Here is a 24,355-nt window from a genome sequence, read left to right as displayed (position 1 = left end):
GAATCATGATCCTCTTGCAACCTTGCTTGATACCATCCGCACCATGTAATAATATCCGGTGTCTGCTTCATCATGCGTGCAAGAAGACAGACCTGCTGTATCGGTAGCTTCTGAGCACCGCACCTCTTCAGCATGGGTATCACTTTGCCAGGAAAGTTTTCAGTGTACAACCATTCGGTATAATCAGCTAGAAAAGTTCTGTTGTATTTTGCTTCTCCCTTGGAAACTGTTGCCAATTTCCAGGCACCGGTTTATGTCCCTCAACTTTGCTACTTGTTCCCCTGCCTCCTTCCTGTCACGTGGCAGCTCACGTGGCAGCCTTGAGACTGTTGGTTATATAAACATCAAATACCACACGTCAATGCAAAGGATGGGGGGTCTTTGAACTGCCGCTTGATGTATTTCATTATTTTGGAAGTATAGTCATTGAAAGTTTTCGAAGCACCTGGCTTGATCATGTTAATGATAGCTGTGCCATTAATGACAATCATGTCAACATCAGGGGGTGAATTGTTGGTTTCTTCAGTGGTTGGCACCAGATCTTATAAACACTGTGAAAGGTCAGACTTTGTACCAAATCTTATGTTTCTATAGTCAGATAAGGATGGAAGGAACGATTGGTTCTCATGCCGAAAAAAGTCCTCCAGTCACAGACTGCGGTCACATTTCAGGTACATCAACTTTTCCTGTGTGTGTGATGTTCCTTTCTCTGGATGCCAGCTGAAGAGGGACAGTTTGTTCTTTGGCTCTGTCTCTGCCAGTGTTGACGTTCGATCTCCCAGCCGTGTTTTGAAAAACTCTTGACACAGCTGGTCCACACCAAGTTTCTCAATCTTCCGGATTGATGAGATAAGCGTTGCATCGGCAACTACTCGTGTGTCGAGCACAAGGATGCCACCAATGGTATCAGAGAATGGATTGCCCATATTCTTCATCGGTGAAATCAAGGACTTGACGTGTTTGATGAAGGTCATCTGTTTAGCTGTAAGGGACAAAAAAATATGACGACAGTTAAAAAGGGCACAGAATACTTCAAAGACAATGGTTCACACCAGCATCTTACACATGTACCTGGTTTGTCTTCATGGTGACAATTCAGCAACTGCCTCTTTCTTGTCCAGTTCGCTAAGGAATTCACCAACAACTCGGGCCATCTCTGGTCCAGTGACCATCCACCTCAGTAGTGCAGCCGGCTTCTCAGTGAGTCTGATTGCTCCTCCTTCCCCTTTCACACAAGCATTGTTATGTTTATGTCTCTCAAGTGACATCCTGGAGAAGGGACGATGTGTCTTGTTGACTGTAAATTTGCCATTGCAAAAACTCTGTGTAAACATATGTGTCTTTATCATGTGGTGTAACCATGACTCAAAGGTGTACAGCCACAGCACGAGCATAGTTGTAGTGGTCAAGCGAATGGAAGAGCCATTGCAGACGTGTCAAGGCTTCCATGCACAGGAGGACATCACCTTCATGGATGGCCCTGCCCCAAGTCAGCACATCCAACTCCACTCTTTGATCAAGTTGCCAGAAACAGAACTGTGGACTCTGCTCAGTTCTGAGTTGACACCACTCCTCAAATGGAAATAAGTTTCCCTCCTGTTGAGCAACTCGATATTCAGTGGAAGCCACCTGCTGTAGCTTATACAGTGCACAGGCAGTTACCTGATGTGCACAGGCAGTTTTCTTGACATGCAACGCTTTTAAGAAAGAGTCAACAATTCCAGGGGTTGCCATATCAGCTTGTGTAAATGCGGAGACCCATCCGCTTCCCTCCAAAATGTCACCAAGTGACTTAAGCAGCGTCAACGTGACATGCAGCCCACCCAGCATAACAACAACAACAGAATCTTCACTATAGCTTTCCGGCCACATCCACTGGATCGAGTTGACAAGCCGGAATAAGGGCTGATCGCATGCTACGACAGGGCACTGGCCTGGGGTTGAGAGCCTCCACTGCTCTTTTCACGACATCGATTCCATGGCGAATCATCCCAACAGATTTTGAATCTTCGGGAAACAAAGGAACGAGTGTATTAACAGCCACAAGAGTGTCTTTCACGCTTTTGACTTCCTCTCCTTTCCTGGCATGATAGGCTGCCCAAGATGCATGTGTATCGACTTGGGGATCTTCTGTGTCGATGGTATTTGATACGTGCTTACACCAGCTGTACGACTTCCTCACTGCGTCACTCATCTGGCTGCAATCCGCCTCAGTTAGACCTCGTATTTCTGGAACTGGAGGTTCCCCCTTTGCCACAGACATGACTGGAATGAAGGAGTAGCTCTGTGGTGGATCGGCAATTTTATTACCAGACTTACCAAACGCCATTCGTGCCTGCTCAGTTCCAAGATTTTCAGTGTCCGGATGCTGAAATACCGAGATGCCTGTCTCACAAAATGATCCATAAGCACTCGTTGCAGATGGATCGTGATCAATATTACCGACAGCTGATGTTGTGGAGATGCCAAGTTTAAGTGAGGATGGACACACTGTTCCAACGGTCTCAAAATGTCGAATGGAAAAGTTGCCAAGGTCAGCGGAAACGCTGAGAACGTGATCATATGAAACAGACGGTCCCAAATCGGTGCATTGTCTCTACAAGATCTTTTGATTGTGTCTTTGAATGCACGAAAGCACCAAGGAAGAGACATTGCGTTCTCTCGTCCGGTGTGCCACGTATCCACAGATGATTTTCGGCAATGCATGCAACTGATGTACATCAGCAACTGTGACAGCATTAAGACTGGTTGCGACAAGTAGTTTGTTTGATTATGTATGTTTGGCCCATAGAGCATCATGATTACAAGCATCAAAAGGAAGGGTGCCACAGATTGCTCTTGGTAAGCTTCTTTGACTTCACCACTGAATGGAGTGTGTTGGTTCTTCAAAATTTCCCTGCATACTATGTTAGCAGCTTGAGAGGGGAGCACAGCTTCATCGTCATAATCAAGCTGACAACCTGTCCTGATAGACTTCTCCACATTTTGTTAGCCACAGCAGCGCATAATGCCCCTCATGGTTTGCCTCTAATTCAGGAAAGTAGGCAAGAACTTTATCTTTAAATCTAGTCATGTGAACTGTAGGAGAGCCCTCTCCAAGCTTCTAACCGTGTTAGTATACAGTTTTTTGAGTACAGACAGTTGGAAAACTGGGGTACCAACATCTTCATCTTCTAAAACAGATTGTATATCAGAAATGAGTTTGGCAAATGCTTTGCTATGGGTTTTACCTGGGTGAAAGTCCTCTCATGACATTCGTTGTTTGTCCCTATCCTTGTTTTGCAAGGAGACCAGGCAGTGAACATGATATTTGGCGTCCGTTGCCGTCATGTCTCCTTTACTGAGTTTTGCTATGAGACTCTCGTCCTGTAAATTGAAAGAACTCTGTTTCACATGAGTGTCAAGATGAAACGTTGAAGCTACATGAAGAGCTTTATCGGAACTTGCTGGCTAGTTACAGAAGAAACATGCGTGAACGACTTCGTAGGTCAGGATACTTTCTGATACGTGAATGTCTCTTTTTGAAATATCTTGCTATATTGTTTTTGGCCCCATCTCTCAATAGTGAGAAAAAAAAAATTATTGTACCTGGATCCAGATCTTCACCATCATTGCCAATGATTCATCATTGTCACCCATCCAACCTGTCCACCAAGTTTCGTCTGAATTCGTCCACAACTTTTTGAGATATCGTGCGATTTATTGTTTTTAGCCCTTTCACTCAATGGTGAACAATCACTGAAAATTATAGTATCCACATCTTCACTAAAATATAATTATTTCATCCTTGTTGCACACCCGGCCTGTTTACCAAGTTTCGTCTGAATCCGTCCACAACTATTTGAGATATCTTGCTGACAGACAAACAAACAGACAGACAGACAGACAAACAGACAGGGATGAAAACATAACCTCCAACCACCTTCAGTGGCGGAGGTCAAAAGCCTTTTCCCTTTTCCCTTCTGAGTAATCATCATAATATACAGTATCATAATATAATAGGAGTAAGCCTGGAACTTTTAACACACTTTTCTCCGAACATATTCTGTTCCTACTTCCAAAATCTTCACATTATGTGTTCCATGTATTTACGCAGATGATGGCGGATTCAAAAAAATCGAATATAGATAGAATTTTCAAAGAGGGAATCGATGACGTCACAATCAGCAGTGTTTGGCGGCAAACCAACGGCAGGGTCCCAGACGACGTGCTTCACTTAACCAAGTCCATGAGTTCAGGACGTTTGTTCAACTCAGCATTTACGACTTTTATCCTGCCATGTTGTCAATCTGTTGATGGAGGTAATAATATAGAAACGATGAATATGTCAAACCGTTCGCGTCACTCATCCAGCACTATGCGTCAAGGCCAGCAATCAAAAGCGACCGGTCTCAAACGCTACCATGGGCACCGAGACACACCACCAATATGAACTGAGCTGTTGAACTGATTGGTTTCATACAACTTTTCAGAGATTTACTGTGTAAATGCATTTAGAAGCCAATCAAAAGAGGTGTAGCCTCGCAGCTGAAGTGCGTGTGAGATGAGTGCAAAAAAGTCAAGTTGCTTCTGACGTGCTTCCCAAGAGTCCTCTTAGAAGAGACTGCAGTCCACATCATTAATTACATCAACATCAACAACCAATTCCCAAGTTATGCATAATTTGCGGAAAATAACATCTGTACCATCTGTACCGAGCTCGACGGCATTTCTTTGTTACAAGCAAACCAACTGCCCAAATGTGATGGTAATATGTTCAGGATCATCACCTGGGTGGATGACACTTTCCCAGATCGCCCTAAATCGTATAAATGACGGCATTCAAAATGGTCGCCATGTGGGTCCATTGTAACCAGGAGAGAAGCAATGATTCACTACTTACACGATTGTGTTGATCTCAGGGTCGATTTTATCTGTTTTCAGGGTAAGTGTTTCAGAAAATGACAAAATCATTACAATTTAACCAAGTTTTAATGACAACTAACACAAAAATGATGTCAAAAATAATGACGTACATCTACTTGGTATATCACACATTTTAAAATGTGGGTAATCGATGTATACTAATGTTCCTGACTTCCGCTTTGCTCTTATCTCAGTCTGTGACTCCTGCAGCATGATAGTGTAACTATTTCCCAATGGATTGCAGCATCCTCCTGCATCACACCCACAGGCAGGGGATGCACATTTGTTGTGATTTTGTGCACTTGCAGGCAGCAGTTCTGCACCACTTCTTGTAGCCACAAGATACTAGCTCGACACAAACTGCGGGAGCAGCAGGTAGAGTAATCCAGACGATTTCCAGTCCGTTTCTGGTTTATTTTCACTCCCCTGTCGATGATGGCAATCCAACATTCTGCTGATTGTTGCACTCATTAGCTCTCAGCCACACCTTTGCTTGGTAATTAGCTCTTGCATAGTTTAACTGAAGAACATCCTTTGTGTTGGTGGAAGATTTTCCATTTCTTTTTTTCCCTTCTGAAACATGTCAAGTCTGGCTTGATTAACACCTGCATTGCAGTCAACAGCCGAGTACATGCTGCAGACAAACTCTTCAACATCATCCAGTGAACCGTCTCAGCCAACTCCATTAAGAAGCTGCGGGTGTTCGCTGAACACTTTCTAGCAAATGTATAAATAATAGTCGCGTGGGATGGCTGGCTCAAGTTAACCTCGCGACCCAAATTTGTCGGAGCCAGGGGGTTAACACTGACAGCCCCCAGACGGCTGAGTGGTTCCTTATTAAGAGAAGGCAGCCACGTTGATTTCAACACGTGCTTGAAGGGTATGGCAGAGGTCAAAAGCAGACGGCGAAGGAGTACTCGGAATGGAATGGATACACAGGGGGGGTTTAATCCACAAACCCACTACGATTACACGAATAGTTTCTTCAAAATAACCACATTTAATGCACATACACAAATATTTACAAAGACAACAATGTAAAAGGAAATAATGACACTAAAAAATAAATAACTCCGATGGTCGAGGCCTTGCACATGGACACAAATACAGACAAAAGGGTGACCAAAACAAAAAGAACCCCCCCCCCCCACCTCCTTTTCTAATTACACTGGTACTCAGGTTGGACCAGAGCTGATCCCCATCGAACCTGGAATGGAAGCCCTCCACCAGCACATGCACACGTCACTTGTTGCCGGGCAGACGTACGCTAGGCAATATACAAGCAGCTTTTCACACATGAAGACTCCAAATGTCCCAGTCTTCCTCTTCCAAAGGTGCCACCTGCCTCATGTGGTCCTCACTCCGACCTCGTGCGTGTGCTCTGCCGAACTCCCATCCTTTCTAGATGGAAGCCTTCCACAATACACCTGTGGGATGCACCAACCTCTCCTGTATTGCAATCTCCAGCCTCCTCCTGGTGCTCTCTATATCCCCCACCTCCGGGGCATGGCCTGCTCTCCCCCAAACCCGGGAAGACGGGGCTTCTCCTGTTTGTTGTCGTTTTAGGGACGCGTTTCCCAGCTTTACTGCCTGCCTTGAAATATAAAAAAAAAATTGGGAAAATCACAGAGGGCAATCACGTACTGGGGGACTTATTTTTACTCCCGAGGATAAATAACACCACACCACCCCTCATGTGGTGACACGTAACACTTAAGCTCACAGATTCCCAAACTTAGTTCTATCGAGATGCTTCTACTCGTCCACAGACCAAGCAACTCTACACAGTGCTTAATTCCTTATTAAATTCTTACATCTATCCCCACAACCGTAACAATATCTTGAGCAATGCTGCAAATCTTTGCCTGTAAGTCATCATTTGTTTCTTGTTCATCCTCTGTCTCTAGTACCACATCCCCTCTGAACAGAACACTCAGAAACAGATAGAGGATGTTTGGGATTATTTTTGCAACATGATCACTATGTCACCCCGCATTATGCCATTGTGTATCTTGCAAGTCTGAGTGCAGTTGTAGAGCTGCATGCACGATCTCTTGCATCGGTGTATCCTCTGGAGCAAATTTTGCAGGTATCTCATCTGATCTGATGGATGAGGTGTCAGAGTCTGCCATAGGAGCACTCTACAGTGTATGTACTATAGCTATCCTTTTTAGGTCACTAGGGTACGGTGATGTTGGGTCCAGTTGATGAACAGTACTACACCTTGACCCAATGATGTTCTTCACGTCATCATCGAAGCTCTGTCTTCTTGATAGGTACGTTGGATGAATAACATGTCAACAGCACATGTCTTGATATTGGTGCCACACTTGGGACCTATCATAGACATGTCCTTGTGATAATCCTTGCACCATATCAGGGCACAACTCATCCAAGCAGTTGTCCCCAATGTTTTCAGTGTTCATTCCTTGGACTTTCTCGTTGGCTCACTAAAACCTTACCCAGCAATCCAAGTGATATTTGCCTTTCATCGCGCAGTCTCTTACAATTCCTGCCAACCTAACCCAAATAGTGACATTTTTTACTACCATATCGAGGACTTTCTGGGACATGCTGAATGTAGAGACATTTCGTTATACCATCCTTCTTTTGCAGGGTTCTGACAGAACATGCATAGTTCCCAGGTCATCATTGAAGATGATCTTCATTGCCGCAAAGATGCTTGGCCCTGGTCCAATGCTGAACAATCAGCTTTGGCGGCGTCTGAATTGAATTTCTGACGCAGGAGTAGAAGTCTAGTTTCTGTGCTGAAATTGCTCCAACATGATTTATCCCAAACAAACACATCTTCAGACCATTCATCATCAGTCAGTTCTGCTATCTTCTGCACTAAGTCTGCTGACTGTATCTTCTAAACGAATACGTTCATCCGCAACTTGCCGAACTCGTTCCTTTCCCTGTTCTGCAGCTTTCCTCAATGTAATTTCTCCTCCACGATTTGTTTGCTTTCACAAAACAAACACGCGGTTGAAGATGGGACAGGAGCCTTCCGCTTACGCTTCAATACAGCCACACGCTTCATGGTTCACCAGTCAGTCTGCTAAGCTATGTATCCAGCCTGCCTGTAAAGGGATAGTAAAAAAGAATCGCTAAATTAATTGAATTTCAGGAGTAGAATAAATCACAACTCCGAGAAACGACACCCTGTCATTTCTCAGAGTTGCAACTTTTGTCTACTACCTCTAACTATTACAATAAATTCAGTATGACCTGGCATTTTGAGACAAAACCATGTAAAACAACAAGTGATTTCTTCAAACAATGGAATAAAAATAAAACCTAACATACCATCGGAATACGGGTGAAAACCAAACGCAATTCAAGCACAGACAGATTATATTTAGATCTGCTTTTAAGATTATTTCTCGGTAAAAATGACGTCAATTTATGATATACTCCTCAACTATTGACCCGACACCCTCTAACCATGTATCCATTGTCATCACAGATCCAGAAAACCTATGAAACGACTCCTTGATCAAGAAAATTAGCATTGTTTGAGGGAAAGTATAACAAACATCACTTCTTTAAATGGGGCATTTTTTGCCGCCATTTTGTTACGTGATTTTAGACACGAAAATGGATACGGCGGGAATGTCATCCACCCTGGTGTCATTAAATGGGTACATATAGAATGTGTCTGGCTAGTTTGTTTGCTTGTAACAAAGAGATGCCATCTATTGAAATGATAGCCTGCGTTGGCTGGCTGACTAAAGCTCGGGCAAGGAAAGTCATAAAAGGATAGTCTTGTCCAAGCTCAAACAATCAATGCAGGAATGTATTTTTTTATTGATTCTATTCTCATCTGAGAGATGATAAGAAAGCATTTAGGTTTTGATAAGTTGGCAAGTAACTCTTCACTAAAGACCATTTCTAATTAGGGAGGTTGCAGCCGCTCAAGCCTGGTGTTGGCGCAGTGGTTAGGGCAGCGGCTTGGGATCCAAAAGGTCCTGAGTTCAAGCCCCGTTGGGCCACTGAATTAATACACCAGGGGGTTGACTCAGCCTGTCATCCTGCCGAGGTCGGCGAAATGAGTACCAGTGTACTGGGCCGGTGTATACCCCGGTTAAAATAGGTGTACCATATCCCTGTGTCGTAAGAGGCGACCAGGGTTGCGTCAGGAAGGGCATCCGGCGTAAAACATGTGCCAAATCACGATGCGGATCATACGGATGATCCGCTGTGGCGACCCCTAACGGGAGCAGCCGAAAGAAGAAGAAGAAGAGGTTGCAGCCGCTCTTAAGAGATATTTGCTATCAGATTTCCTTAAGGCCTGGCTTGACTGATTTTACTGCTGTGACTTTTTCACACTTAGCTCACAACTATTCACTGCAATCCACCGTCTCTCGATTCCATAGATTCCACTGCGAAATGCATACTTCTGCATGCAAGAGGGACGGACTGTGTGGCAGCTGAGGTTCGCTACCACAGAAAGCGTTTCTTTCACGTTACTCAGTTTCTATCGAAAGATCCTTGTGCTATGAATGATTACTCAGTTGATGAAGAGGTTTTGAAGTTCAAGAGCAGACTTTGTCGTGGATAGATACCCAGTCATGTCTGTAAAGAACACCAAGTGTGCATGCCGTTCTAATGCTTCAAGCACAAGTAGTATCTGTATCTATGGGCTGTCACAGAAGATATCTTCTCAAAAGAAGAAGTTTATAGGTGACGACAAGAACAAAGAGGCACTTTTCCAATTCTTCCTTCAAACATGGCGACAGCATCGACTACCAGAGATTGGGAAGGATTTCAATCTGTTTGTCATACATGAAACTGAATGTCATGAGTTGAGATCGGAGCATGAAACGACCGACCCGCGAAGTGCGCACCTTGTTCCCTCTCTCATCAGTGATCATGAACAAGCGGACATGTAGTGATGATGGACAAGCGGACATGCATCAGTGATCATGAACAAGTTGATGCTTCACACGAAACACGCAAGTTACACTGATGCAAACATCATCCACAGCCCTGACACTGATGTTGCCGCCATCGCCCTCAATGTATCGAAAGTCATTCCCTCAAAGCTGCCCTTCTCCACTGGACATACAAATCTAGTTGGGGTTATTGACATAGGAATCATTTGAGATAGTCTGGGTGATGGATGCTGTTTCGAACAATCTAATTGGTATTCACGGGATGTAATTCCACGAGCCCGTTTAAAGGCAATGGATAAATTCGACCTTTTACACTGATCTGTGAAAAATAAGAATACCTGGTGGCTTTCTCTGACCTGGGCTCTTCATTCAACTCCAGCAGCACTTTAGAGGCCTCATTAGAAGAGTGTGCTTGTTCATTGTAGGGGCAACAGTCTACTAATGACCTGAATGAGGCAAGATACAGAGTATTTTGCTTAGCATCATCACCCAACGAAGCGGTTCAACCCCCCCTCCCCCCACCCCCCACCAAAGATGCTTTCCATTCGCACCTTCTTTGATGCAATTATCAATCAGGTATCCATTGCCATTCAAGCTTGACCTCATCATGGACATGGCTGGGCTGCTGATGGTGATGATATCACCATTGTCTGGATGACCAAAGATCCCACTCCCGGATCAGTTTTGGAGGTGGTTAGCCATACCTGAGAGCAGTCAAAGTGTGTAACTGGATGATGCTCATGCCTTTTACCTGGTGCTGGTGTTCCTGTGCTGATGTTTGTTCTTATCAGGACTGTGACAATAGTGAACTAACTGAACTAAGGACTGCCACTGAACTAACTTTCGAGATCAGTAATGCAGGTGATGATGAACAGATAGATGATGAATAATGAAATGTTTTGAAAACCTGAACGATTTCAACCTGCTCAGTACAAAATAGAGATTTTTCATTACCCTCACATCATTGCAGACATCGTTCATGACCCTGACCTGACCCTCCAAAATATATATTTTTTAGAAATCTTGGATTTTAGAAATCTCACCTAAGTTGTTAACCTTTGGCCAATGTTGACCTTTTGACCTTAAAAACAATAGGCTTCTTCCTTCTGACAAACTACCATGTGGTGAGGTTTCGTGAAGATCGGTTTAAAATTGTGACCTGAAGGCGATAAAACAAACAGACAAACAGACAGAATAACAAAATCGACTGACCAATATACGTACTTGAAAATTCTTTGATTTTTGCAAATAACAAACGGACAGAAAGGCGTGAAAACATAACCTCCTTCACCTTCGGTGGTGGAGGTAATTATGCCTCATTAAATTATATTATGACCTGGACATGCCAACTTATCCACAAGCAGAGTAGGTTCTACCCCTGCGTGCAATTAGAGTTGTCTATTTGCATTATTGAGGAAGATAATGTTTTCAAAACGATCACAATCACTAGTTTCTAACCAGGAATTGCTTAGTCTCAAATTCTGAAGTTCCGAATGACTGTCATTGTTATATCATGATTGATCAATGTACGACCTCGGTGCTTCACCCCTGTGGAGGATCACACTGGCTTCTGCAACTGTGCGCATTTCTATATGTCTGCGTGCATTATTGAGGAAGCTGTGATCACTTCAAAATGACAAAAATTACTTGGATGTTGGTTTTATTGGATAAATCATAAAGTTTCAGTTATGATAATTTTTCGAATAAATCATCGCCAACCTCAATACTTGTGATTTGGCAACTATATATGTTCTGATATCTGACTGTCCCCAAAGTTTTGTAACTTCAGGATAAGTAATCATTGGGGCAGGGTGTCGATGAAAATGGACAAAATTCCAAAAAGTGGCTTTTTGGACCCTGGTGTCAACTTTAACAACCCATGATACTATGTTGGGCCGATATCTCATGGAGAACGTTTTACTTAGAGTCCACCACATAGTTGTCTCGATGATAAAAAGTTCAAGTTGCACCCTGGTCAAGCAACGAAAACTGATTTCTTGCCACTTTTCCAGAGGCTGCCTATGGCCGAGAATAGCAGTTTTTGTGTTGAACGTTGATATTTAATGCACAGGTGTCAAGGTTTCTGGACAAGCTTTGACCATTGTGGAAAGGACAGGTGTCTGTTGTGTCATGTCGAGTCTGCACGCAAATTCACTTATACATTGATTGTTCATTCTAAGATATACTGTAATGTGTTTACCCTGGCAAAGCTCTGTATTGTCAAATGCTCTGTTTCGTTTGCAAGCATTGCTGCATAAGCAGATTTGATAGGAGTTGCTGTTCAAACCTTATTCCTTCACCCTTGGGATGTTTCCATGCTGCTCGTTATACCTTGCCCTTCAATCACCTTGTATTAAAACTCAGTTTCACTTCATCCGATTGCTTAACTTACTTGTCACTTGGTTGTTTCATTAATATTTTGGCTTTGCTTTTCTTTGGCGTGAAACTTATCACAAAAACAATGCATGCTGTCACTGCTTGGAGGAGATGGGGCTCGTTAGCCTTGGCAGGAAGCTCATCTAGAAGAAGGAAACTCTGAATCCAAATCCACCACTGCCTTGCGGTTAAGGTTTTATAAACCAAAGGCTAAAGGTTTAGCAGGGTAAAGGCAGCAAGCCTTTAGGAGGTGGCATTTGCATTTGTTAACCTGTGGGCTACCCTTGGGAAAGGTGTACGACCCGATTTTAGCCTCCCGATCAGGATTATGTGAAGCCATGAGAGCAGGTGGTGTATGGCTGTGCAGGCAACTGGTACATATTGCCAGTAACCTTGATCCTAGGCAGAGGATTCCCTTATGGAGAACAATGGCTGTGATTGGTATAGACACTGCCTGGAAGAAGGCCAGTGGCAAACCACTTCTGTACAGTACATGTCAATAAAACAATGATGATTAGAAAGAGTTAAAGCGACGGTGCCAGCCGAGCCCAAGCAAAAATAGTAGCATTCCTTTCCTACAGTAATTATCTGCAGCCTCCTGGAGTTGGAGCTGTTATCAACTTCAGTATATGAGAGTACAACTCTCATATACTATTGTTATAACTGCAGCATTTTTGCCTGGGGGACGATGAGCCCTCCAGGTTTGAAAGCACCCAAATGGCTACTGGGGAAGAGGAAAGTGTTTTATGAATAGGACTGGCATTTCTGATGGGACTGGATCAAACCCTCAAGGAAATCCAGTCGCTGAGGTCGCCATAACTGAAAGTCAAACTCTGAGTTTCTCAAGCATTTGGACATGGCAAACTCAAAGCTTCTCTGAGCTCACAAAATTTGGACATGAAATGTACGGTCCATAAATCAGTGAAAGTTAGATGTTATAAATAGGGAGGACAAGAACTGAACTTTTGGGGATAAGTTAACTTAGATGGACTGTTTTGGGGCAGTTTCAATCTGACAATTACAAAGTTTTAATTTCTGGTCTAGTCCTGGGATACAACCCAGTCAATGATAGGTAAATATCAGTGAGGTTGAAAGGACGTCCAGTAAACACCACCTTCATTCCGACATATGCTCCAACTTCTGCTGCAGATGAAGAATATGTGGCCGAGTTTTATGAAAAGTTGCAGGAACTGGAAGAACAGGTGCCTAAAGGAGATGTTTTAATTATTAATTATCGGAGACTAAAATGAAAAAGATTGGAGAAGCAGGAGCACCAGGGATTGCGGGAAAGCATGGACTTGGTACCCAAAATAAGCCAGGGGAGCGAATACTGAAGTTATTTGTGGGGAATGATCACGTAACTGCAGGAAACACATGGTTCAAACAACCCAAGTGCAGACTGCACACATGGACTTCACCTGATGGGCAACATCAAAATCAGATTGATGACATTCTAATCAACAGAAGATGAAGAAGTGAAATCTGCCAATAAACTGCCATGTGCAGACTGTAGGACAGATCATGAATTCCTTGTGGCAAAAGTCTGAGTCAAATTGAGAACTTAGGTGAAAAAAAAATCCAAACCTCCAACCAGATATACATTGACAGCTGTGGATTGCAGCAATGTACAGATTGCCAAAGGTCTGGAAAGAAAAAAAAGTGACAATACAAACCAAGAGGAGGCTGGTGACTACTCTGGTATTTCCTGTTGCAATGTATGGATGTGAGTCATGGACAGTGACAAAGAAAGAAAGGAAGAAGATTGACAGTTTTGTTGGAGATGAATGTTAAAATTCCATGGACTGCAAGAAGAACAAATAAATCAGTGCTTGAAGAAATGAGACCACCAAGTACATTAGAAGCATTGACACTACAACAGAAACTGTCATACTTTGGACGCATTATGCGTGCAGAAAATGAAAGTATGGAGCAATCAACCATGCTGGGTCTGGTTGAGTGACGAAAAGAAAGAGGCATACCTTGTATGTGCTCGATGGATGAGTAACAGTAAACTATATATATATATATATATATATATATATATATATATATAGTTCACTGTTTCCCCTTGTGGTCGTGGACAACAGTAAACTATATATATATATATATATATATATATATATATATATATATAGTTTACTGTTGTCCACGAGAACCCAAGCAGATACGGCAGTGAGCTTCATGTACTTTCTGAAGTAAAGGCTGCAGCCAAACTGTAAAAACTTAAGAACATTTTCCAACAATTTTGTTTCTTTTCTGGGATATTGGCTTTGAGTTGCATCAGTGTGTGAAATTTCATCAGTGTGTATATATTACATACCACCATACTGTGGCTTAACAAGTAGGGCTGTTATATCAAAGAGTACACCGTCCTTCAGAGGAGATGTTAAACCGGCAGTACTATTTGCTAGTATTCGCTTAAAGACATTAAAGCTCCCACAGTAACTATATATATATATATATATATATATATATATATATATATATATATATATATATATATATATATATATATATATATATATATATGAAGACCACAAGGGGAAAACCAGAGATTTCAGGATAAGTCAATTTTGAAGAAACTGAAAAACAAAGTTTCAAGACTTTGGTGGACTGTTTAATAACTGTCATATAGATTTCTTTTCCAGAAAAAGGAAGAGTGATCATTGGCCGATCAAATTAGGCATGTAGCATTTGCCAAGCTTCTGTGTTGTTTAATTTAAGAGAAAAGAACGAATCAATGTTGCAAACTGACATCACTGGTTATTCCCTTGTTTAATAATTGCCATACAATTTTAACCCAGGATGTGTAGCAAATTGATGCTTGTTGGTTATTAACATACATTACATGTCTTTGGTGATCACAGATTTTTTTTTAAACATTAAACGGTCATTGTTTTTTTGTTTGATTGGTGTTCAATGCCATACTCAAGGGTATTTCGCTTATATGACGACGGATTCTCCATTTCTTACTCCGTACTACTTAATATGATGGAAAACCGAGAGGAAACCAAGGATAAACCACCCCCGCGATAGCCAGTCACCTCATGTGACTCCCTCATACATCTAAGCAGGTTGATTGGGCGGTGGGTACATCGAATAAGGATGGGTACTCAGACGCGCTAACCCTTAAGCCACGGCGTGGGCCCCATAAAAGTCACAATAAAGGTTTGACCAGGCTTGAACCACGATATGCACCAACTACGGAGCCCATGATATAACCAAATAGGCCATTGTAGTGCTCAGAGTTTATGCTGTGAAGGTTTTACAACCTTTCATTTTTTAGTTTCTCAACTCTGAATATTATGGTGGAACAGTTAACATGAATGAAAGGGAGATAACCAGCAGTAAAGTACTGACAACTCTGGGTTTCTACTTGTTTAGCTTTGACACTTGTTTTTTCATTGCACGGCTAAACTTTAGAGCATATAAATTATGTGACACCCCTGGTTATTTGTTAAAGTAATATTGTGAGAGGAAACCTTATGTTGCCAACTACTGGCAGGTGCAATAACCCTGAAATTTATAAAAACTGACATCTCTGGTTTTCCCCTTGTGGTCTTCATATATATATATATATATATATATATATATATATATATATATATATATATATATATATATATATATATATATATATATATATATATATATATATATATATATATATACATATATATATACATATATATATATATATACATACATATATATACATATATATACATACATATATATACATACATATATATACATATATATATATATATATACATATATATATATACATATATATATACATATATATATATACATATATATATATATATATATATACACATATATATACATATATATATATATATATACATACATATATATACATATATATATACATACATACATATATATACATATATATATATATATATACATACATATATATACATATATATATATATATACATACATATATATACATATATATATATACATACATACATACATATATATATATATATATATATATATATATATATATATATATATATATATATATATAGTTTACTGTTGTCCACGAGAACCCAAGCAGATACGGCAGTGAGCTTCATGTACTTTCTGAAGTTTGGCATACTCATTGATGCAACACTGCTTGTGAAGTATCAGGATGAAAGCTTTTTAGTTGGATGGAGAATCAAGCCTAGACTCCACAACTCAAAGGTAAGTACATCACCTTCGAGCTAGTTTGTCAGCCCTTCATCGTCTTGGACAAATCCTGATGAAAACAAAGGAATTCTACAATTGTTTACTCTTTCTATCGCAAAGCTTGTGATACTTTGAACGCAGTTCAACAAGCAGATACAATTTTGTTTTGTCCATTGTCTACTAATTTCAGAATTCATGGAAAAGTACACGAGTGCAGATATAACGCATGATGATGATGATGATGATGATGATGATGATGATGATGATGATGATGATGATGTAAAAATGGGAGAATTATTGACTACCACCTCCCTACATCTGCACAACCATCCCAAATGATTCTCTATTTCCTTGTCTCAACACATCCAGATAATGCATCAGTGGCATAAACATTCATCCAAAAATGATGCTAAGTATCAGACAGCTGCTGCATACAAAACAAATGAATGAGCTCTCCCCGAAGCAAAATGCCTTTTCTTCAACTAGCTTCCCCCCCCCCCACCCCACCTCTCCACCCCACCTCTCTTCTCTCAATTTTTTTTTTCACAAGTTAACTTCCACCCTCATTTTTCTTCCCTATCCTAAAAACATGAACATAGCTGTACTGAATGTTGCAAGTTATGGATGATACTTTGATTTTTTTCCAAGCTATCAGCCAGTGACGCTTCGGTTGTGTACCTCCTCCAAAGGGCAGTGCTGCCTTTGGTGACACAGAGAAGAGCTCAGTGCAAAGTGAAACAGAGGGTTGTTAAGAGAAGCAGATGGATTGGAGAAGCAAACAAGAACCACATCAACACTCAAGACACTGCACAGGAGGAACAACAGCCGTCTCGGGCATGTTGGGAGAAACCATCTGGGACTAAATGCTTTTTGACAGTGTGGAGGAATTCAGTTTGCCATCTCTAATCATAAAATTTACCAACAAAATAGGACATAATCGCACTTGACCAATGAACGTCAACATTTTGGGTCAACTATTGTCACTTTGGCCGTGCAGATTTCACATGGTAATGTAATCCATGAATTACATGGATTTAAACTTTAAACTCGCAAGAAGAAACCGTATTCCGCCATCGCCTTTCGCGTTTTTTTTTTTTAATTCATTTGCAAACTTCTTACTTGCTCTCTTGTCTACTTTCAAGCAGAACAATCCATTCATGTACATTATGAAATTTACCACTTCAAAAAAAAAAATTAAGATAGTCAAAGGTTTTTGTACCCGTTTCATTAAAAGGTGGTGTTAAGTGCTCCCTATGTAGAATTACCATCTGCTTACCCAACCACCTGTCATGCAAAAATAAACAAAATCGAATTAAAAGAAAGAAAAAAAACCATTTTTGATAAGACAAATTATTGATATATTTGTTGTTTTTGTCCACATGATGAATTGATGAACGGCATCAGATTGAAAATGTGCTTCTCACCTCATTTTTGATTTGACATCTCGGAAGGAGCAGCAGTGGCTCGAATATGTTAGATTAGCCTGTTCAAGCGATCCAAGTGCAGAAAGTGGTGGTAGTTCCTTGAGCGTAACTGTTTCAAACGCTTTCAGATGTTTCAAAGCACTGAGGCCCTGCTCGGGCAAGGCCGTCAACGCCGTATGGGAAACATCACTGTTGGGTGAGGTTGATGTGAAAAAATGGTGAAAGAAAAAAAAAATACGACAATGAAGTTGAGGAAGAATGAAAATGTGAGATATTTCATGAAGGAATGAATACAAGAGGAAAATAAATGAGAGAAACACATAGAGGATGCAGAAAAGGCAACTCTGTCCATCCTACCTGCAAAAATTCTCAACATCAACTATACGTTTTTCTGCTCAACTGTGGCAACACATATTATGCAATTTAGACATGGTTTTTTTGGCACCCAATTCGATATATTATGAATATAAAGAAATCATACTATAATGGACCTATGGTGTATGTACGTATGTATGCAACTGAAACTCCATGGATTGCATTTTTCATAAATTAAAATGAGCACATGACTTTTTGGGGGAAACAAACTATAATTTAATTGTAAAGATATATGTGCACACAAGATAATTAAATTTGAAACTAATTAAATAATGGGACTTCCGGTTCCGGTTCTTGAGTGACGGTGGCGGTTCTTCTTCAGGCTCTCTGCCGAACTTTCTCAAAGCTAAATTTTCTGGTCGTTTTTGTCACGTTTTTACTCTGTTATTACCTCCACCACTGAAGGTGAAGGAGGTTATGTTTTCACCCCTTTCTTATTGGGTCGCCGAAATAGGTGACCCTTATTGTGAGTAATTCTGTCTGTTTATTTGGATGTTTGTTCGTTTGTCATCAGCATAATTGGTAGTAAACGTGGGCGGATTTTGACCAAACTCGGGTGGTAGGTACATCTTATGACCTAGTGCTTTGGAAATTATGATGGTTGCTCGGGATGCTTTGGTTCCATAGCAACAACCGAAAAACCTTCAAAATCGGTACCGTTCACGCGAAATCAATTCCGAAAGCCATTATCCCTCGTAGGGTTATGAAATATGGCACGAATGATCTACAGGTGATGCTCCATCAAATATATTCCGGTTTTTGTGATATATGGAATACTTTACCCGCAGCGCCCCCTACAATTAGGGTATGCGTGAAAATTGGCGAAAATTGAAGGCCCCCTAGCGACCTGGTGAGTGCATCAATACGAATGAAACTTTGCAGGTTCATGGTACTCAATGAGTACTACAACTTTGCCTCAGGACATATTGACCGATTTCGCTTAGGCCAGGGGTCAAAGGTCAATAAGTGCAAAAATCGATAATATGCGAGAGCTGGCGGTGCCTTCGCGCCAAATGCTACTCCTCCTCGGGTTATGGTCGGATGGTCATGAAAATTCACACTAATCGTCTGCAATACATTGTGCACAAACGATCGAGCCGGATCTTCAATTTAGATCTTTGTTCACCCACAGCACCCCCTCGAACTTTGGGGATTTCCGATTTCAAACCGCATTTTCGGTACTTTTCATTCAAATGGATACCGAGTAGTTATCAGCAGATGGAACAGGATGAGATTTGATATGCATAATTGTAAGGTGATTCCCTATCCGCTATACGACATCCATTTTGCTCTACATCTTATAGTTTCCATGCTCGGCGACCCATCGTCGCCTACCGGCTTGTCTGTTTGTGTACAGGAAATCTCAAAAAGATGCGGACAGATCCGGATGAAATTTTGTGGACAAGTTGGCTGTGTGACAAGGACAAAATGATTCGATTTTTGTGAACATCCGGATCCGGATCCGACTACGATAATTTTTTCAGTGATTCGTCACCATTAAGAGATCGGTCGAAAAGCGATATAGTCCTGTATGGCATGATATTTCAAAAATATATTGGGCCCGATATGTTCTCCTGGATCAGGCATTACGTGGTGGAGGTATGCGATCTACCGAGTGCCCTTCCAGTTTTATCTCTGTGTTTACTGTGTGTTTCTTGTTCGATCTTGTGTTAAAACTTGTGCAAATTGTTGAGTTTTCGTCATCTTTTCATGTCGGGTTTTCTTGAGGCCTACGCTTCTTCTCGTCTGTGTGCATGATCTGTTTGTTGTATTTTCTCTTTATCACCTTCAGGTTGTTTTTTTTTTCCGACAATCTCTCCATCACTCCCTCCAAACTATACCCTCTCTTTCATGTCTTGACATAAAAATAAAAAATAAAAAAAATTAAAATAAGAATATTTTCCCTTCGCACCTTTCCCTCTCGTAACCACATGACTTCCCTACAGACTCTTCCTTTTCCTTCTTCTTTCCCTTCTACATTTCCAATCCCACTTTGATTGTGAAGGTATTCACCACTCACCTTCACAATTTTTTTCTTCAAACTCTTGCTTTACTCTGCCCCCTCTTCCCTCATCTTCAAAAAAAAACAAAAAACAAAAAACAAAATGGTTTCTCAAAATGTTTTGACTTCCTGTCTCTGACGTGCTCTTCTTCTTCTTCAAACACCTGAGGGATTTTCGACCTCTCTGACGTGCTCTTCTTCTTCTTCTTCTTCTTCAAACACCTGATTTTCGACCTTTCTTTCATCCTGTGTCGAAAAATCCCATCTGTTACAATGCTTCCTTCCTTCATTCTCTCAATTCTTCTGAGCTCCATCAATCCTCCAATGCATTTAAACAAATCTCTGACCTACAAATTTGAAAACCCCCATTTTGCAATGCTTGTTCATCTTCCATTAATTATTTTTTTTCTCTAAATTCAGGACAAATTCATCCCACCTCCTTAAATATACCTCCTCCTAACACCTCCCCTGTTATACCCACTCCTTACTCCTCCCATCTTGTCCCCCATCCGACCTCATCTCTTCGCTCCTCTCCATTTCCCTCTGCTTTAATAACAGCTCCCCCTCTCGTATCCCAATCTGTTTGGTTTTCAAACATCCGTGAGCTCCGTTCCAGCCGAACAAGTATCCCACGCTCACATACAGTACATTCCACAATATCTTAAACTTGCTCTCTCTTTCCTCTCATCACACCTCCTCCTCTTCCTACCCCACCCCCCCCCTCCCCTCTTGTTCCTCCCGCCGTCCTGCTCCCAGCTTTACCATAACACAACCAAGTCTCATCTTTCCCCTCTCCCCACCCTCCCTTCTCCCTCCTCTCCTATGACTGTGCCTGCTCTCATTGTCTCCGCTCCCTCTCATCGCTCCATCTCAATTCAGCTGCCTCCTCCCTCTTCAAGGCAATCATCACTTCCCCCCCAAGCTTCTGAAAAGCTCCCCCACACATTTCCCCCTCAATCCTCCCCTCTCACCTATCTCCCCCCAACCCTTCAAATCTCTCCCCTCACCCCCCACTTCTCAAAGTTGTCTCCCCCTTCTTCCCACAGGCCAGGTCAGGCCAGATCGGATCTGTGACTTGCGATAGGTATCATGTAAACCTGTACTAACCTGTGCCATGGTCGGGATGTCGGCGACTAAACCGTCTCCCGACCAGATTTTCTGGTGAGGAGGGTGTTTGGATATGGACACCCAGCAGGATTAAAAACAAAACCTGTCAAAGGGCGGAGGAGCTCCTTGTGAGCCAACGGCCATCCATATCTAATGCCCAACTGTGTCTGCGGACGTCCTCCTGCAGTTGGGTTACTTCTTATTAGAGGTTGGTGGCAGGATTTGCACTCCGGCTACCGTAAAACCCTTCCTTCCGCAAAACACAAAAACGCAAAGAAATCTGAAAAACCACTCCGTGGGAGTACCCCCTGTGCAGCTTCCCTTCGCAGGGCAGCTCACCGGATGACGGGATTGGGGCAAAGCCTTCGGGACCCCCAATCTTTGATGATAGTAGGGAAACCACGGGGTAACATTCCCGGGTCAGATTGCGGGAGAGTGTGTCGGAGTGGTGCTGAAGTGTCGTCCACCAGACGACGGTCTCCTTGGGCTAACCTGAGGCGGTCCCTTCGGGTGGGTGCCTGGAATGTCCTATCCCTAAGAGAGGATGAACACCTGTCTTTGTTATTATATCATCTGAGCTCAAGAATTTGGATATCGGTATTGCAGCACTCTCTGAGGTTCGGAGACCAGATGACACGTGTGTTGGTCCCCATGGGTCTGGAACTGTGAACCAGAATGGCACTAAGTTCCTTGACTTTGCAAGAAGTCATGGATGTAGGGTGGCTGGTTCATGGTTTCAGTGCCCACAAGCTCATCGCTGGACTTGGTATTCCAACGCTGGTGATGTGGCAAAGGAGATTGACCATGTGCTCGTTGATGGTCATTGGAGGATGATCCAGAACTCTTGACAGAGGAGTCCGAAGTGAACACCTGTTTGGCTGGTTACTTTGAGCAATTGTACCACGCTGATCCACCAGCTGTCGAGTTGGACGTCAGGGGTGTTACAATCACTGTTACTGACCCTCCAATCAACTGTGGTCCACCTTCGTTTATGAAAACACAGGCTGCGGTGAACCAGTTGAAATGGCGTAAAGCTCCAGGGATCTGTGACATCCATGCTGAACTTCTCAAGGCTGGTGGAAATGCTGCACTCGTGTCGTTGCATGCAGTTCTGTGCTCTGCCTGGAAGACAGGCATCATCCCAACTGACTGGAAGAGGGGCCTTGTTGTCTCTGGAAAGGGAAGGGTGATCGCCAAGACTGTAACAACTACTGAGGGGTGACGCTGCTCTCAGTGCCGGGAAAGGTCTTTGCTTGGATAATTATTCTTGATAAGGTTCGCAACCATCTGCTTGAGCACCAGCATCCAGAGCAGTCAGGCTTTACACCAAAGAGGTCAACGATTGACCGTATCCTTGCTCTTCGTGTCCTCACCAAATGCAGACGAGAGTTTCGGCAGAGGCTGCTTTCAGCCTATGTTGATCTCTGTAAAGCGTTCGATTCGGTGAATCAGGATACCCTCTGGAGGATTCTTGGTCTTCATGGGGTGCCACCAAAACTGATCGATCTGATGTCTGAACTATACTCCGGTACTGAGAGTGTTGTGAGATGTGGTAGTACCATCTCTGACTTATTTCCAGTTCTTACTGAAGTTCGTCAGGGGGTGTGTACTGCCCCCCCCCCCCCACTTTTCAGCACTTGTATGGACTGGATTCTGAGGAGGATGTCATCGAGATCAAGCTGTGGTGCATCATTTGGGAATGTCAAGATCTCGGACCTTGATTTCGCAGATGATGCAGTCATCTTTGTGGAGACTTTAGACATCCTTTTGGGGGCCCTCGAGGTGCTGAATGAGAAGTCGGAGCCGCTGGGATTACGGACTTTCTGGGTCAAAACTAAGATCCAAGCTTTCAATGACATCTTGAATGCTGCTGTCCTGTCTGTGCCTGTTTGTGGTGAGGATGTTGAGGTCATGGAGAGATTCACTTACCTTGGCAGTGATATTCATGTCTCTGCGAGCTGTGAGTCAGAGGTCAATAGACGTCTGGGTCGGGCCTGGGGAGTCATGGATTTACTGGATCATGGGGTGTGGTGCTGCCGGTACCTGTGCGGGAGGACGAAAGTCCGAGTCTTCATGTCCTTGGTGCTTCCAGTCTTGCTCTATGGATGTGAGACTTGGAACTGACCAGGGATCTGAGATGGAGACTTAATTCCTTTGGTACCAGGTCTCTTCGGAGAATCCTTGGCTATCGCTGGTCGGATTTTGTATCCAACGAGCGGTTGCTGAGAGAGACTCGGATGAGATTTGTTACCTGCATAGTCCGTGAGCGTCAGCTGCGGCTGTATGAACATACGTCTCATTTTCCTGACGCTGATCCTGCTCACTAGATTCTCTCAGTGAGGGAGTCTCGTGAGTAGAGGAGGCCAATTGGCCGACCACGTGCCTCGTGGTTGCAGCAGGTTGATTGGCATCTCAAGGAGATGGGGATGGGCCAGGCATCTGCCTGGGGGATGGTCAGACAGAGGCCCCTGGAGTACCGGCAGAAAGTGGATGCAGCGACGCGCTGCTCTGGTGCATGCACCCGTAACTGACATGACCTGACCTGACCTTCTTCCCGCCCTCTCAAATCCCATCACACCTCCCCCTCTGCCCACCATCTCAATTTTTGTGCCTTCCCCTGCCCACTCCCATCTTCACAACACCATTACCTAGTCTCATCCTTCCCTTCTCCCCACCTCGCCCTTCTCCCTCCTCCCCCATGGTCATGCCTGCTCTCATCGTCTCCTCTCTCCCTCAAAGCTTCCCTCTCACACCTCCCTCTCAAATCAGCCACCTCCTCCTTCTCAAATCAGCCACCTCCTCCCTCTTCAAAACAAACTTCTCTCCCTCTTCTCCCTCCAAGCTTCCTCCTCACCCTTCTAAAAAGTTCCCCCTTGACCCTTCTCCCTCAATTCCCCCCTCACCCATCTCCCCCCTCACCCTTCTCAAAGCTGTCTGACCCTCATATCCACAAAGCTGCCTCCTTCTCCCACCCTCTCTCTTCCAATTCATTCCCACACCTCCAATCTCCTACTTCCCTTTGCCCCCTCTGTTATTACCCCTCACTGCAACTCATACCTTCA

General features: G+C 42.8%; 1 protein-coding gene across 4 annotated transcripts in view; it reads right to left on the bottom strand.

Moving 5' to 3' along the window:
* Positions 1–24,355, bottom strand: part of LOC147031430 (lutropin-choriogonadotropic hormone receptor-like) — a 141,278-nt gene that overhangs the window by 13,588 nt on the left and 103,335 nt on the right. For 3 of the 4 annotated variants that reach the window (XM_085862987.1, XM_085862976.1, XM_085862970.1), the window contains 2 exons: positions 17,810–17,998; positions 10,142–10,249 (listed from right to left, as the gene is read on the bottom strand). In XM_085862987.1, coding sequence (XP_085719113.1) covers positions 10,142–10,249; positions 17,810–17,998 — 297 coding nt within the window. The remainder of the gene's footprint in view (positions 1–10,141; positions 10,250–17,809; positions 17,999–24,355) is intronic. The other variant, XM_085862981.1, reaches the window with a different exon arrangement.

This window comes from Eptatretus burgeri, chromosome 2 (genome assembly GCF_056783735.1).
Source record: "Eptatretus burgeri isolate ZD-2024b chromosome 2, Ebu_testis_v1, whole genome shotgun sequence".
In the NCBI taxonomy this organism is placed as follows: Eukaryota; Metazoa; Chordata; class Myxini; order Myxiniformes; family Myxinidae; genus Eptatretus; species Eptatretus burgeri.
The sequence above is the reverse complement of the archived record's forward strand: the minus strand, read 5'-3'. Positions and strand labels throughout refer to the sequence as shown.